The sequence below is a fragment of the Manacus vitellinus genome, unplaced genomic scaffold, assembly GCF_001715985.3.
Source record: "Manacus vitellinus isolate BGI_N305 unplaced genomic scaffold, ASM171598v3 scaffold_29_pilon, whole genome shotgun sequence".
NCBI lineage: Eukaryota > Metazoa > Chordata > Aves > Passeriformes > Pipridae > Manacus > Manacus vitellinus.
This window is the reverse complement of record NW_021940207.1, coordinates 8,272,261-8,289,318: the sequence shown is the minus strand read 5'-3', so window position 1 is coordinate 8,289,318 and position 17,058 is coordinate 8,272,261. Positions and strand designations below refer to the sequence as shown.

General features: G+C 37.4%; 1 protein-coding gene across 1 annotated transcript in view; it reads right to left on the bottom strand.

The window, feature by feature from the left end:
• LOC103759258 (sodium/hydrogen exchanger 9) overlaps positions 1–12,392 on the bottom strand; it is a 73,226-nt gene extending 60,834 nt beyond the window's left edge. The window contains exons 1-4 of the mRNA XM_018074813.2: positions 12,051–12,392; positions 3,861–4,063; positions 855–932; positions 166–242 (exon numbers count right to left, since the gene is read on the bottom strand). Coding sequence (XP_017930302.2) covers positions 166–242; positions 855–932; positions 3,861–4,063; positions 12,051–12,225 — 533 coding nt within the window. The 5' untranslated portion in view covers positions 12,226–12,392. The remainder of the gene's footprint in view (positions 1–165; positions 243–854; positions 933–3,860; positions 4,064–12,050) is intronic.
• Between the last annotated feature and the right edge of the window lie 4,666 nt (positions 12,393–17,058).

Genomic DNA, 17,058 nt, shown 5'->3' with positions numbered 1-17,058 from the left:
GACACAATTTTCTGAATGCCTGGGACAGTTCTTGGCTATCCAAGAGTTTTGCCTTACAAATTGGTAACTATATTGACCATGCAAAGTCTGCAATTCTTTTTACAGTTTAGCTTTTAATTGAAAAAGATATCAAGCATGCAATAATAGCAGAAGGCATTCACTTACCCTATGACAATGCAGGAGATGGCAGTTCCCAAGAAGGCGTAGGTTAAAATCGATCCTAAGTTGCGAAAAAAATGCCTCTGGAGAGAAAAGTTTGAAAAAAAGTCCTTTGTAATACAGTAAATAAAAGAGCTTTCAGTCCAAGATGAAACACTGCATCTAGAAGTGCCATTTGTTACTACACATATCTCAAATATAAGATGGAACAATACAGGCTTGAGTTATTTTGGAAAATACAATTTAAGATGTTTGATTTTTTTCCATCAAATGGGAATGCCATCAAAGTTCCCTCATTCACGGGTCTGGACAAATGCTTCATGATCATAACTGACATTCACACTGAAAATATCTGATCCAAAAGGTATCATGACCCCATCCCTTGAACAAACAAAGCCCTGATCAGGCAGTGTATGAAACACAGACAGGCTGCTGCCTGCAGTTCACCAGATTCAAAGTGGTTTCTTCTGAAAACAGGAAGGCCCAAGTGTTATAACCCACACAGTCAGATCTTTGCACAGCGGCAGAAAGGGACCAGAATGAGGCCATGCATCTCTCATTTTTTGCCATTCCTGTCAAGTTCTTCCTGTGCAACATAGTTGTTAACTGGCCCTTTCCTCTGTCACTGGCCTGTCGGACTTACAGAGAAGTAGCCACATTCAGTCCCTTTTGTCATATAAAAAAGAGACACATACCTTCTTTAAACTATATCCAGCATGGAATATAATGGGTGGCAGCAGAATATTGAAGAAGATGGAAGGATCAAAGGTCATCTGCCAGAAAGGACAAAAGAGAGGGTAAGGACAAATAAAACAGCATTTAATTTGATAGGATAGGTTCTAATTGTAACTTCTTATCAGAATTGATCTGAGGATCACCTTCAATGTCTGCAGGATTATTCTGAGTTGTTTTCTTGCAAGTATAAATGTGTAGTTCCTTACAGCTTAATGAAGCAGATTATTACTTAAAAAGTATTCCTTCAAGAAGGAAATCAGTCATGTACTACGTTCCAGGGAACACATAGAAGCAGTGTTAGCTGTGATAGTAGCTGCACTACCAGGCAACTTGACTGTCCCATGGCTGAATTCCTGCTTCAGACACAGACCTCCTGCTCAGTTTTGGGGCAGATGCATTGGCAGCGTTGTGCCTCAATTCCCCATGTGCAGAAGGGTGATATAAGAAAAGGCCTACACTACCAAACCTGATGTAATGTTTCCTTTGAAGGAAACCTTTTATAAAATACCCATTAAAATTCTTAAAGTAATGCTAGAATGAGGAAACCAAAAAGTTCCTATTCCAGCTGCTGTCAGTACAGTCTTCATATTGGCCTTCAACTTCTGGTACAGGGAAAGGCCAAGGACAACGTTCAGTCATTGCAACTCATTACAAGTAGCTTTCAATAAAATAGAATCTGCTTTAAAACCACAGCATTGCTGAAGAAAAAAATACTTTAATGGGCCTGCGTGCTGCTTACTGTTCTGTCAGTGGGCTGTATTATATCAATACTTTTAAAAGAGGCAGGAGGTAATTAACACAAAGGCTTGCAGCTACTTGTTCAGATGAAGTGATATTTTAAGGCTACAGTATTCTAGAATAATTATTTCGTTTCAAAAGAGTAAGAGTAATTACTTCTGTCTTATTAACAGACAACCTGACTTGATAAACAGGAAGTGAGAGTTGAGACTTTTTTCCATCCTACTTACTTTGAATTAGAAAGCTGAAAAAAGTGAGCTGGCAAATAACCTCCTAAGAACTGTATCTGTGCTGGTACCTTCAGTGAAAACATGACAGAAAAAGATTTGCTTCACTTTTTAACTAACAGCCTCAAATGTTTGTTTTGGAATTAATTTAGCAAATACGTAAAAATATCTTTTCCACAGACATCCGAAATCCTGACTGCATGTTTTATTATTCAAAACCCTGTTCTAATGTGTACATGTTTATAAGGCATGGCACAATCTATTCTCTCTGATAAATGCAATACGTAAATGCTTTTACTGCACTCAAAAGGGAATTAAAGTTGTACAAAACTGAGGGAATGGTGTGATCATGCTTTCTGCTTTTTACAGTAGAGCTTTCCCCAGTCAGGAAGGCTGCCAGCAATTGCTATTGTCTCCTAAATATGGCTGCATTTCTCTCTTTTTCCTTTTTTCTTTATTTTCTTTTCAAGAGGGCATTTGCCAGATAATTTTAAAGGGAAAAGAAGTGAAAATCCAGGCAGACTAAGGCCTCTCCAGTAATATAGAGAAACCAGCAATTCACAGTTGAGACTTTTAAGAATCTTCCAGCAAAGTGAGACTATGGAAAGAAAACTGGGCAATCCCCTGTAAGGGCAACAGAATCTTCTGTGCAAGTTAGTGCTCCTCCCTTTTCATAACACAAGTCAGCTCCAGTGTACCAGGTTTGATGAAGATGTTCAAATGGAATGGACATATGCCCTGGAAACTAAACACACACTTTGGCTCAGATAAAGCTCTTGCAACCAACTAGCAGGAAAATGGATGAAGATTCAGCAAAACCTGATTAGTCTGACTGCCACAGTGTTTTCCTGTCTCCACCCACCACAGCTCTAACAGTCCTTGACAGTCTAGTTCTTTCTGAGAAGGGCAAGTCCAGCAGTCACAGCAGACAGACACACAGTAGTGCTGCATCAGCAAGAAATTTGAGCAGATGGTTATGTCCTAATTCTGCTGAGCTTCCCAGTGTACATTCTAAGCATAACTTAAAAGTTGTTATAACGATAACCACTGTAATATAAAGGAACACACATTACTGTGCTAGATAAACAATAGCACTTGGAAAAAAGCAAAATACTACATTGCAATATTGTAAAAAGCTACTGGTACGGGCTTAGAAGCTTCATGTGGATATGCAATGTCTCTGAGCACAAAAGCTAGGTTTTAAAAAGTGCCTGTGCACTTAAGAGTTCTTCAAATTGCTGCCATTTTTTAAGGAAGTAAACATTAAAACAAGTAAATATTACATGGGTGAGGAAAAAATATACTAACAAAGTAAAATATTTTAATTGTTATGCACTGGAAAACAGAAAAAGCCATGACATTGTGAAAGACTGCAAACTTTTCCCCACAGTTCCCTTTTTCATCCAGCCGAAATTGCCACAATGCCATCTCCCCAAGCCTGGGGACAGCCAGCGAAATCCCTGCTGAGGACCACTGCAGGAGTGAAAGAATGTCCAAGAATGTTGTGATGAATTTAAGAATTATAAAACTTATCTCTGGGAGTTTACACACTTACAGGTTTGTGTTTTGAAGAATGTGTAGAGTTTGTAGTTACTTGTGCTGTACACAGGAGACAACCTCCCCTGCATTACCCTGCCAGAGCAAGTCCTTTTTAAGACAGAGGAGAAATAACGATATCAGTGGGGTTTATAAAGGTTTGGTGGCAATGAATATCCAGGTTAACAGCTGTGTCTGCAATGAACTCAGTGTCTGCAGGATCTGGGGCTGCCTTCTAAAAGAGTCCAGGCAACTATTCCACAAGCATACAGTCAGCTGTGAGTGAAAGGATGGTCAGGTTTCTATTGCACCTTATTTCCTTTCCTGTTCTTCTTCCTTGCTTACCTTTCTCACCCTAAATTCAAAATACCCTCTGTCACATTTTAACTTGAAACTTGTTTTCCTGTCTCAACAGTGAAAATAAAATAAATATCCTGCACAGTTAAGAACAAAAATAAGTTTTACCTTTTGAAGCATTGCATTGCCCTGGTGTCCATTGACATTGTGATGGCTGATCTCTCTTTTGTATTGATATTCATAGACCTGATTTGTTATATTAATAAGCAGAGTGGATGGCCCAGATTTCAGCTTTTCACATTCATAAACGGTCCCACTTTCTACATCTGATGCTTTTGTCACATATCGTATAATTAATCCCATTACGAGGCCTGGAGAGTAAAGAAAAAAGAAAAATGAGAAAGATTCAAGTACTTTTCAGTATTTGATGCTACACAATTACTGACTTAGAGAAAAAATAACTCTGTCAAAGTTAGGACCCCTTTGCAGTGTTTCTACCTTCACAGAGATACACCTCTCTCAACACGCCATGGATGACCATAAAATAGTTTTCCAAAGTAGTCATTTCATTAGAATGCAGATGTTGGTTTGACATATGTGCAGTCGTATTCTTATTTTTGTGATGCACTTGCTGGCATAATTATTAACTAAGTTTCTCATGCACCAAATTTTCAATAGATATTCAGAGCAGGGAGATGCCTGCATAACTAATGTGCTGTACTGAGCATAAAAACATCAGCTGTGCTGTTGGTGATTTTACACACTTCATTTGTGGGGACAAAACTCTGACACATCCTCAGGCACATTTTGCCTTCTGTAGGAGACTATTTTTAAGACTGTATAAACATAGGACAATAAAAGCAGGGGGAAGGGAAGGAAGATTAAGACTGGAACTAATTGATTTGACTATCTGCAATTTAGGACTCTTATCTGAGACAGATATTTTGTCTCCGTTTACATTTAAGAAAAAGGAAAATGTACTTCTGCAACTATCCTGTGGAAGGTATGCTTCTTTCTGTTGGCTCTAGTGGGAGCTTGCATGTTTACTTCAGGAGAGGTGACTAATATTTAGCTGATAATATTGCTGAGATTATTTCCACCCTCAGAGACTTAGATTTGGTTTCAAATTCAATTTCCATGCTTCTTTTATGTCCTATGTGCTTTAAGTACCATGTATAGGATGAACAGCTTTAAAGTTACTAATTATGAACATATGGTAAAATGCTAAGAATACTTAGATTAAATATTGATGGAAGACATCTAAACATCTAGATAGATATACTTACTAATGAAAGATAAGAAAGAAAATAAATTACAGGAAGTAGCTGAGAAGCATCTGCAGTTTCAGTTTTGTCCTGTAATCAGGACAAAATATTACAGTTTCAGTTTTGTCCTGTAATCAGATGCCAAGTGATCACAAACACCTAGAGAGATAAATAGGATGTCTTTGTTATTGTCAAGTTTTCTGATAACAGAGATTCTCTGAACTGCAGATTCCTGGCATACATGTAAGGCAGGTTTGTAGGCTCTTGTACTGATGCTAGAATGGAGTAACAGCTGTATTGCCTGTTCAGTCTGTGTATGCATTTGTACTTGTTTAATATCTATTGTTTACTATGGTTGCTTTCTGTAAATGATAGAGGATTTCAGTAAGCTGTAGAAAATCCCAAGGCCACTTTCTTAAGTTACACAGCATTTGTGCAATAAATCACATTATAAATCTACTTGTGGTAAAAGAGAGAATTCCTCAAAGTTTTAAGGGAAAGCAAGGGTGTGTAGAGGGAAGCAAACACTGCAAGTGCTCTGAAATATGATTTCTACAGTGGTCAGCCTAGATGCCCAAAATCATGAGTCAGAAACCAAGAAACCAGTCATTAGTTAAAACAGTCAGGCTTTTCAGCTTATTTTTATCAGATTTTCTCTAGGAGAACCACAGTTTTCAAATTCAATTTCAAATCACACAATAACTTTGAGAATGGCAACATGGAACTGCTCAAGGGAGACCAGTGGAGACTGACTGACATTGCATGTAATGTCTCTGTTGTAGAGTCAGGTCCTGTGTCCTACAATATTTCAAGATTCCTGGTAGGTGTGCTATATTGGCTAACAGAGCATTTCCTTTGAACCAAATTCCATTTGATTGTTTTAAAAATTAAAACGAATGTTCTCAATTATAGTCGTGCAATTGCATTGAATGGTTCAAGGGCAAATTATTTAAACCTGTTGTATCATGTTTAGACTGTTCTTTTATTCTGTATTCTGAGAGGAAATGTTATCTTCAGCTGTCATTTCAAACTGCCTCTGTAGGAATTTTCTGGAGTGAAAACAAATGCAAATATCCAGATCCTAGTCCTGCAAGACAGCTCTTGAGTATAAATAAATCCATTTGCAGAAAATGAATATTTTAAATATATGATCACAGTAGCTTTAGAGAAAGAAAGATCGACACTGACTGAGTTTTACAACTGGAATTCAAGTTTGTCTTTTGGGTTTTCTTCTACCAGCTTTGGATCTGATCCTCTGATGGAGTCCAGATGGGAGGAACGTACAGAGCCACACAAATTATGAAATGATAATGAGAGAACAAAGAAATTATAGAGCATCCAGCAGCATACACATACTGGAGAAAATACATTAGAGAAGATTCTAATAATTGATATTCTCAGGGTTTCAGTGGGGCTTTAAGGTCCTTGCAACTCCCAAGGAAATTCTAAAATATATTAATCTGAACAAAATATGGACAGGATCCATAACGATGGGCTGATTCAGAATATTCTCAAAAGCTCGAGAGAAGGTTCAGATGAAGACAATTGCCATCAACACACTATTTGGCAAAAGCCAATGTAAGTAATGGGATTGTATTCTTCCTGCAATAATAATAAATGTGCCAAAGATGCTATATAAAATCTCCAGGGAATTAAAAATCAGGGAAGAGGGTATTTAATATTTTAGTAGGTGTATCATTTATGGAATGCACTTTCTACTTTAAATCATTATATAGCATTTATTTCATAAGAGCATTCAGGAGTCCAGATCATATTCTAACAGAAATAATTAATTTTTAAATAAGCGTATAATGTACTCTCCTTTCCACTACTCCCCCTTCCAGACTGAAGTCATGCTTTTGTGATGTATCTTCTGAAGCGTGCTGTATAGTTCATTTAAAGGAAAAAAACTGGGAAATACCATGTGGATGTATTTACCAGGAAAAAAAGACCAATAACTTGTCTTTTGCAATCAATGTTTCATGGCAGAAAAAATTTATCATGAAGTTTTTCTCACAAAGCTCTATGACTTTGGTATGTAAAAACAGACCTCCTCTACAAATAGTTCTGATTTCCCAGTGGCACACACAGAAAGTTTGGCTTTACCATGTAAGTCTAGGAATTCAGCAGGTAAAATTCCCTGGAGATGAGTCAGGAATGATGTTGCACCTGTTACCTGACATCACAAGTAGGTATTGCACTGAGGTATGGGTTGTCATGAATGAAAGTTTCAAATAGTTAAGTTTCAATGAGTTAAGGATGTAGATAATTGTAAATGCAAAGCCTTATGCAAGGCAAAACTTGAGTGTACTAGCACAAAGTACCTATCTTATATTCTAGGTGTCCAAATCTACTTTTAAATGTTTTCAGCTCAGCTGCCCATTATTTAAGATATTTTCCTACCAAGGCCTCGTTTAATTCCTGTTTTAAGCACATTTATTTAAATGCAGCAGTGAAACAGGAAGGGCTGTAACTAATGTTACAGATTTCTTTAAAAAGGCTCAACTATCTTTTGAAGGAAGATTTTGCAGCAAAACCTCACTAACTACGGCTCAGTCATGTTTCAACTGAAGGCAATTCAGGTTTTCCAGCTTGTTCAGTGGAAGCAGGATAAAATTCTTAATCATAGATGAGAACATTGGAAGGGTTTTCTTAAGTCACTGATGCTAAACTCCTGAGCTAAGCAGGGCTGTTCTTTCCCCAGGATTCTATCTAGTCAGCTATTAAGCACCTTCCTTAATAATGACACTCAGGGATGCAGGTTTTTCCAAATATTTTAGATTTTCTCCCAAGTGTCATGATTTTCCCATACTGTTTTCTGAATCCTGGCAATCTTTCTTCATTATGAATTTTGTAAGCAGGAAGACAATGTAGTACTCTATTTTATTGAGGTCTCTTTTTCTGAGACTTGTTACATCCATTGCTGCCTTTGAGAATTAGGGCTACTCAGAACACACTCACCATCAGAAGGCAACTACAATTGTTTCCACTGGATTTAGAAAGTGCAAGAATCATATTGCTTAATCATCAGACACCTCTACCAAAGCTGAATCAAGATCTGACCTGTGCCTTATTTCCAAACATGCTGAATGGGATCCTCAGAAGAGGCTGGGGAAGGGCTGCTGTGAGTCAGCTTTCCCATTGCACACCTGTCACACACATCCCCTCAAAACTTGGGGAAGCCCCTCTAAGCACTGCAACACAAAGCCAGTTTTGTGTGAGCACTCCAGTGACTCTTCTGTCATTCAGCCTTTTCATGTTTTCCTTCCAGTCTGTTCAACACAGAGCACAACTTTGAAAGCTGGTACATCTCCAATCAGGCTGACCTCCACCTAAAGGGTATCACACACTCCCTAGGGGTGATAATTAGCTGAAAACAATTCCAACAAAATTGCTAATTAACCTTGCAGATAAAAGGCACAGATGGGAGTGGTGGTGGTTTTTTTTGTTTATGTTCAATTCTGGCTGCTGACCTGCAGGAGCGTTTTAGCCTCTTCATCAGAGGTGAGTGGTGGCCTCTCTGTGAGGGTCTAATACCTAAATTCTGGGGAGGATGAGGCACTGGGATATGTGTACCCAGTTTTTCATTGTGTAGCTCTAGACTATTTCCCCACTAATGTGAAGTGCCATGACTTACTTATCATATGGGGAATTTGGCACCTAATGTTTTTTTGGCTGAGGTATCTAAAGACACCAGGCCCTGCAGGAGGTGGCTACAGGCACTTCAGTGTTTTATTGGCTGGTTGTCTCTTGACTGGTACTAAGAGGTATCTTCTAGGGTGTGGTGCTATGAGAGGGGTCACCTACTCTGATCTGAGAGAAGTGACAATTCTGGTTTTGTTTGTGTCTATAATCTACCACACTATTTCTCACTATGCTCTTGTACAGTAACCGTGCTGATAATGCATAGAAAGGATGTTCATCCCCTTCTGGGTGGCACAAAATTATTGTTTCATAACCACCTGCCTCCTTGGTATACAGATATCAGGAAGTGAGTTGAATTTATTATTTGAGGTCTGTTTATCAAACCAAACTGCAACGTGCAGAGAAACTTGCTCTCTGAGATACAGGAAAATAAAGGAATCAATGAATAAACAGGTGAATCTGTATTCTTTATTGTTTGTGAGTGATTTTTCAGTTTGGTCTCAAAACAAAATAATTTGAGTCTTTAAATACTTTCAAGCTGAATGCCTTGCAATGTATATGCAAACACACATACGTGCACATAATTTTTTGTGAAATAATGTTGAATTCATGCTGAATTATTTTTTGTGAATTAATACTGGGTTATGTTAAATGCTTTGTTTTTTTTTTCTTTGTAACTACTGAAAGACTTTGAAATTAAATATAGCTATACTTAGTGTTGAACCATTTCTTTGATAAAAAAGTAGAGCTGAAACACCTCAGTTCTGAAAGTTTCTAAATGGACAGTTTTCCACTATGGGCTTATGTTCTTTTTTTAATGAGCTGGAACTATTCAATCTAAAACTGAATTTTCCTACAAAGCTGATGCAAAAAAAGAAAAAAAAAAGCCAACCCCCTCTTTTATTTGTTCTGTACTTTAAATAGAACTTTCTATCAGGCTATGTTCAATTTGTGGCTGTTCAGCACTTTGCAGTAGCTGTAAAACTTCCTGTTTTTGTATTTCTGTGGTTTTTTTCTCCTGATCTTCCTCACACTTCATTTTCTCTATCCTCTCCACTGCTGCACCTCTAATGGCACACTTGATGAGAAATACAGACCCATCTGTCATGCTGTGGGGCACAGTCTGCAATAAGTGGCCATATTCTTCTGTCACTCAAAACCAAATTATCTGTTTCTTTTGTTGCTATTCACATATCTAATGAATAGCTGAATGGGCAAGAGCAAAGCAAACTGTAGGACCGAGACTTTGAGTTTGAATTGAACAGGTATAAATCAGAATTGTTTGGATATGGAAGGCAAAAATTATGTGAGGGCAGGATTTGACTCACTGTCAGTGCTTGGTGCCACACAGATTTACTCCTGAAGCTGTTGCTGTTGATCTGACACTTCTCTCATGACCTCTGAAATTTCAATTTCTTTTCATTATTGCTATTCCACAATGCTAAAGATAACTAAACCCATATCCAAAATTTTGAAGGATAAAAGGGACATCATCAACTTTTTGGATGCTACAAATAAGCTTTTTTCCCTGTTTGAAGATTGCCATAAATAATGAAAGACTAAACAGGTAGTTTATTTACAATAATGAGGAATGCTTCCTTTGTTCATGACTGTTTTAATAATTCAAAAGCTCTGTCCTGCTGGAGCACTAATCTCTGAACTGATCAAAAGAATATGAGTGCATTGTCCTCATGATGTGCAGAGTATGTCCTGGGCAGGCAGCAAAATAGAACCAAAGGACAGAAAAAACTCTAATTAAATACTGGTTTGTGTTATGTTGTATTTCTCCATATTTCATTTCTGTTTTGACAGGCTTTTGTCTAAATCTTCAACAAATGTTATCAGCTGTACATGGGAAACAGCCCAATAGTATACTATAGCTACTATAGAAGAGGCACCCATGTATTTAGGAAAACATTGCAATTTACAAGTGGATCATAATGAATATATTGCCCACTGTCTCATGATTTTCCTTTTGAGACATGTTAACAGAAATGCAATAAGCAAATGTATTCTCAGTGTTTTGTAACTTGTACCTCATAAAACTGTTAAACAACAATCCAGGTGATGTCTGACAACAAAAAGTGTCCCAAATAAGTGTCATGTGATGTGTATTTCAGTCTCAACGGATTCAGTTGAAGTGTGCTTTCTGTGTGTAACAGATTTAAAGATTAGAAAAACAGTATATTATTAAAGAAATATTTTCCCACAACTTTAAAATACAGGCAAGGCAGATGAGAATGAAGAATCCCACAGACTCAAGTGTTAGGGGCTCAGTGACTGGATTAATACAGGAGTTTCTTTTTTGCTTGCTTTCCTTTAAAGTATCAAGTTACTTGTGAAGACAGTGAGCCAAGAAGATGAAATAGCTTGTGTTCTTGAAAATTCGTACAGTTAATGTCTCACACAAAACAGCTTTAAGGGATGCAAGGAAGACTGAGTTTCAGCTTCAGTCCTCCAAAGATGCTGAGATCACCTGAAAATGCTTGATATAGCAAATGAAACATTTACCTCAAAATGTAGGGCTCAGTTGCCTTTGCTGTTGCAGGCTTTCAGATGAAACTTTTTGTATGTGGTGTCCCATGATAAACAAATATTCTTCAGAATATGGAATCTTAACAAAGTCAGGTTTGGATATTACACTGCTAGAGTATATTATGTGCACAGAATGTGCCTGAACAGGCTGGCATTTAGATGGGTAATGATTGAGCTCTTGATTTCTATCTTCCATTGTGGCAGCATTACCTTCCTATATGCGTTTTATGGTAGGAGAAATGGCAACCACATCTCTCAAAGTGAAACAACAGTAAGAGAATGACAAGAAAAATCATTATACATGTAAGTGTATACCATTAAACCAGTGAGTACTCGGGGACAATGCAGGAAGTTCTACAGGAAAGCGATATGTAACATGACAAAACTTCATGAAAGATTAGAACTAGACAGGCAAACTGAACTTACAGCACAATGACAGCATTCAGAGAAGACTGACAGAGGCATTCATCATATTGTGTTTTTCAAAGGCATAGAGCAAAACCAAAAGAAAATTCTAAAGATCATTTAAACTTTATTAGACAACATGTCTGTACCCACAAGGCTCCTTAATCTAATATCTTTGAGTGTTACAAAAGCCACTGAGGACATTTCATTCTTTGGTAAACAGCAAACTCCCCAACTCCCAAGGTGTCATGCAGTGGCTGTTGGACCACAGAGGAACAGAACATGCACATCCTGAGGATAACCAGCTCATGACAATTGCTCTCTCCTCAAGGCAGCCTCCAGCTACTTCAGGAGAGATGCTGCTACATTATTATTTTGCCATACAGTTAAGGAGCTGATGACATTTAATTCACACATTTTCTGAGCTTTGTCAGCACTTGATCTCAAGTGCCTGATCAAAAATATGCAACTAGCCCCATGTTATGCTGGCACTTGAATTTTTACTCACCATAAAGCATAGCTCCTCCAGTTTCATGCAGAAAGCGGAATCGATGGTTTTTAAACAACCAAATTGTTAATATTGTAAGAATGAGCAAAAAGTTAAAGACTAGCAGCTCCACAGCTCCCTGATGATAAAACTGATCTTCATCTTTCACTGGTATGTATTTCTTCAACTTCTCCATTTCATTCCCTTTATGGAAAAATATGTGAAAAATAAAAGAAGAAAAAAAAATCACAGGAACAGAAGTGTTATCACCTTTGGTACAAAAAGTCCAGATACTACAGAAATTCACAGCAAGCACATCTGTTCCATTTGCAGCCTCATAGTAAAGTGCCCCAGCTCAGAATTCAGCTGGATTCTAGTTACAGCTTCCTGTTTCTCTCTTAAAGCTGCCCTGTCTCATTTTTGATGTTACAGTTGTGTCGCTGGACTGCGCTTGCTCAAGCTGTGGATGCACAAACTGCCTCTGAGCCTCAGACTCTCTTAATTTCTAAAATTCTGTTGTAAAACTCAGTGCATGTTCATAATGTTTGTCCCTGGAGTTAATAGCACAATCTGAATCCTAAAAATCATATTTTGCCTTGACAGCTCAAGACAGAAAAAATTATGTTAAAAGAATGAGATAGAAACCTTTACTACATTTCGGAAGTTTAAAAATCTTTCCTGTTTCCCAGTTGCCCATGTTTAAGTGCAGGTGAGGTAGAATACAGGTGGCACTTTACTATGGTGCAAAGACAGAAGAAAAAAACAAATCAGTGAATAAGGATTTCAAGATTTAGGCATTGCACATGTATTGAACCTGCCAGAAGACAGAGTGATCTCTGTAAAAGCAAGGGTCTAATTACCTAGAATTAAAAGTAATTAAAAACCTCTATCAAACGGAACAAAATGCAGTGGAATTTACTCCCCATCGTTTCTGCTGTTTGCATGTTTTCATTTACTCAATTAGGCCAGGAAAACAGTAGAAATACTCTAACTATGTACAGCAAATCCTCCTGGAAGCTTTTCTATCTGAGCTCAAGGATGCAATGCATGTCTATATGGAAGAATTCCAAATAAACTCTCATCTTCATCAGAAAAAAACATCAATTCTGCTTCTCATTACAAAAAGACAGTCTTCTCATTATTTGATGTTAAAGTCTGCTAAAATTTATTTTTTAAAATATTTTGGGGCAAACTAATCTGGACACAGCCTATTCCAAGTCAGATATGTGTCACAGGTGAATAAACCAGAAATACCCAGCTGTCCATACTCTCAGTACTTTCAGGGCTGAGTGTTCTTGGGGAGGCACTGTTGCTTCAATCAATCTATCATGTTTTAAAATAATTTTAGCTTGATAATCAATCAGCTCTGTCCTCTGCATAAACTAATTTCATCCCATTTTACAGGTTTTCAGTTTTTTTTCTTTCAGCTTGTAAGAAAAGTTGATTCCTTCTAGTTCTTTTTCAGTTAATGCTTTCTCCTTGCTTACCAGACATTTTTTCCATCTCTATCTGAGAGTGGTTTCACTCTGTTCTCTCCACTCTTTCACTATCTTCTCTCCTTTGTGTTTCCCTCATTTTCTCTTTCTTTTTGTAATTTTACCTGATAATTTGCAAACACAGTCAGCATTGGTTAAGGCAAAACTGTATTTGTGAAAGGATTTTCAAGGGAGTCTCTGTGAGATGAAAAGTTGGCAAAGCCCAGATGACACTTCCCAAACTAATGAACCGGGCAAGTCAATTTTAAGCAAGGATAATGGTGGTAACCTGTACTTTTTGAGAAGTATTCAATACTGTATTTTGAATTAAAAAATAATGTGTAAGGGAATTAGGTGCAGCAATTTCATTATACAACAGATGCAACTGTCTAAAAAGTGTTAGTCAAATAGCTAAGGCTTCTACCCTTTATAAAGGAGAAAAAATAAAAATGAAGAGTTGATGTGGATGTCATATTCACAGTTTAGAATGATAATGACCTCAATTTTGTGAGTCTGATCATCCATCTCCAGTGTGGAGGTATCAAAAGCAAGCAAAAAAGATCAATTGAACACAATCACATTCAGTATCTTTTGCAATGAAAACCAAAGGTTTGTTTACTATGAAAGTCAGAGTTCTTTTCTACCCTGTCAAATAGGTAATTTGCAAGCACTTATAATAAAATCAATGGAGAAGAAGCATGAAACAGTAAAAGGAGGTCACTTATACGAAGAATCTCAGTGATTAGATTGTTTACCTCAGATTTGGGAGACCAAGTTCATTTTTTTATTTGCATTTACCCAAACCCATATTTTTCAGCAAATAAAAAGGGGTTTCTTAATCTTACTGCTCGAGTAGGTGCAGTATGAAATATTTGAAACACATAAGTGTTAATTTCCCGAAGCAAAATTGGGTTATGACTCTGCCCTATCTCACAAGATAATCTGATGCATGTTCATGAAACAATTGCACATTACAGTGACTTGCACCATGCCAGAGCTTAAATGAAAACAGAATGTCAGATTTAGTTACCAGGCTTGCAGGTGTTGGGCTTGGGGCTTAAATTCTGACAAAGCTCCCAGCCACAGCCACCCATCACAGCTGCCACTTACGAGCAATCCAGAAATGACATCCAAAACTGTTGTTTCTCTTTGCATCCTCAAACATTGTATTAATTAATTATTACAGTACACCATCTGTAATATGCAAAAGATAGGATGATTAAGGCAAGCTAACTATCTGTTGCAGCATGTTTGCAAGTGAGAATTATATATATGTGTTATTGGGGAAATATATTGGAACTAAATGGTGCAGGACCTTAAGAATGTTTTTTGCTTTTAATAACCTGAGGATATTTTGGCACTTATAAGCTACTCAGAGGGATGTCCCAAATGTTCAGGCTCATACATGGAGAAGAGCTAATGTGAAACTTGTAAGTAATAGAAGAGGCTATATTATAAGTTTCAATCCAGTTAGTTTTGTTATACTTTGTGCTGAATGGTATGGCTGTATTATTGTTCTCTGTATGCCATATTATTTTATTAGAAATATAGATACACAGAGCCAAATACCTCTTGAGCTAAATTAAACCAAATCACCTCTCCAGTTTTTCTTCAGGAAACTTTTGCTACGTACAGTTTTGTAAAGAAGAATGAGTTCAGTTAGATGAAAAACAGCTCTACTGAGAAAGCAGAGCTACCCATGAAGAATACACAGGAAAACCGTATAGCCTCAGAAAAACTAATCAGGTTTTGCAATAGGTTCTCATTTGAAAAAGCGTTGGCAATATTACCAGGTAATCTGTTTGATTCTTTCTGTGCTCAGGTCTTTCCACATTCTTACATGTAACCAGATTTTCAGTGGTATCCAAACCCCTCACCAATTTCGCCTCCTAAGTGGAATAACTTCTCTCCAAGTTTTGGTTGGTTTGCATGTCAGATAGGACAACAGTATATTGCAGCAGTTGCATCATATTTGCAATATTAATGCAGATGGTAATTCAAGAAGGAAGGAACTTGATAAAATAGAAAGTTACATTTTGACTTTCAGAATAGACTACCAGGTAAATGAAGAAAGTTTTCACAGGGAGGGTGTTTTGAATATTATTTAACAGACCAAATACAAAGCCAAACAAATTAAAGTTTCTGGAAGGCAGTGCATCAGGTAATTCTCATAATACCATGCTTTATCTCCCTTGGCATGTAATTTTGATGAACAAGAGGTAGTTCTTACTAATTTTCTATGTTCACCTTATCAACTCTACGCATTTCACAGAAAAATAATCCTTTCCTCCCTTAGCTTGGCAGATGTAGAAGTCTGCTCTTATAGAAACTATCAAGATGGAACAGAAAGCAAGAAGAATCTTGTAAATCAGTAGAGGGATTCTCACTTTGGAAAATACAAAGTCAGAAAAGGAGCACAGTGTAAAAATTGTAATTAATTATAGTTAGTGAGAATTCTAAGCAAAGATGCAAAGCTTTAGCAGCACTGGCAATTCTGCAAGTATAGGAAAAGTAGAGCCAAAAGTAAAAGCAAACACTGAAAACAAGTGTATCTATACATGTAATTAAAAAACCGAGCAAAGCCAACTCTGAAACTGAGAAATCAACCACATTGTGAGTGCACAGATAACAAATGTTCTGTCACAGCTCGCTTGCCTAAAATCCCCAGACAGACTGGAACAGGATTAGTGGGATCACAAGTGGTTATCCTTCTCTAATCCATTCCAGCCAAGAAGATCTGCCCTGCTAGCTCCTGTTCTGATACACAACTGCCTAGGAAATACTGTGGGCTAAGGCCACTTAAGGCCACTAAGCCCACAGTGCTGGGCTAAGGGTCAGTTTATAACTGCCAGGCTACAGTGTATTTTGAAATCTATTCTTCTACTGATTCCTATGAAATCAGTTTATTTGCAGGTTCTCTTTCTTTCTGAGGTCAAACTCTGGTTTTACTATTGCTTATTCGACATTGCTGGTATTCCATCTACATTGGTCACAGAGTCTCTAGTGAGAGAAATAAATCCACATAATCTATATATCTATTATATTACAGCTATTACCCTTAGCTTAAAAATAGCTTTAAAAATAATTTCTGCTGACTGGAATACATCTTTCTATCCAGAAGGTAAAGTCTGGGTTGGTTTTTTTTTTCCCTCCTTGATTTGGAGCCTGTTTTAGTGACTGATCACAATACAGTACTAATTATGATGAATATACATTAAGTTGAGTGGAACTGGACTTTTAATCTCCCAAGAGTTGTGATACTTCTGCTCATGTCACTGTCTCCAGGCATTGCATCAACACAGGAAAATATTTCCTCCTTTTTGAGCATGAATGAATTCAATGGACCATGTGATGTAACAACCAGCTCAGCACACTGTAATCATCATGCTGGGATCTCCTTTAGAGACCAAATTCAGTTCTGAGAGAGTAGAAATGCTTATGTGCATTTTTCTCACTGAGAAGACAGAAATGCCAGCACACCTGAAGAAACTAAAGCTCTGAAAGAGAGGGAGGAGTTTGGTTCTATGAGTTGTTATTGTACGGTTAATCTGTTC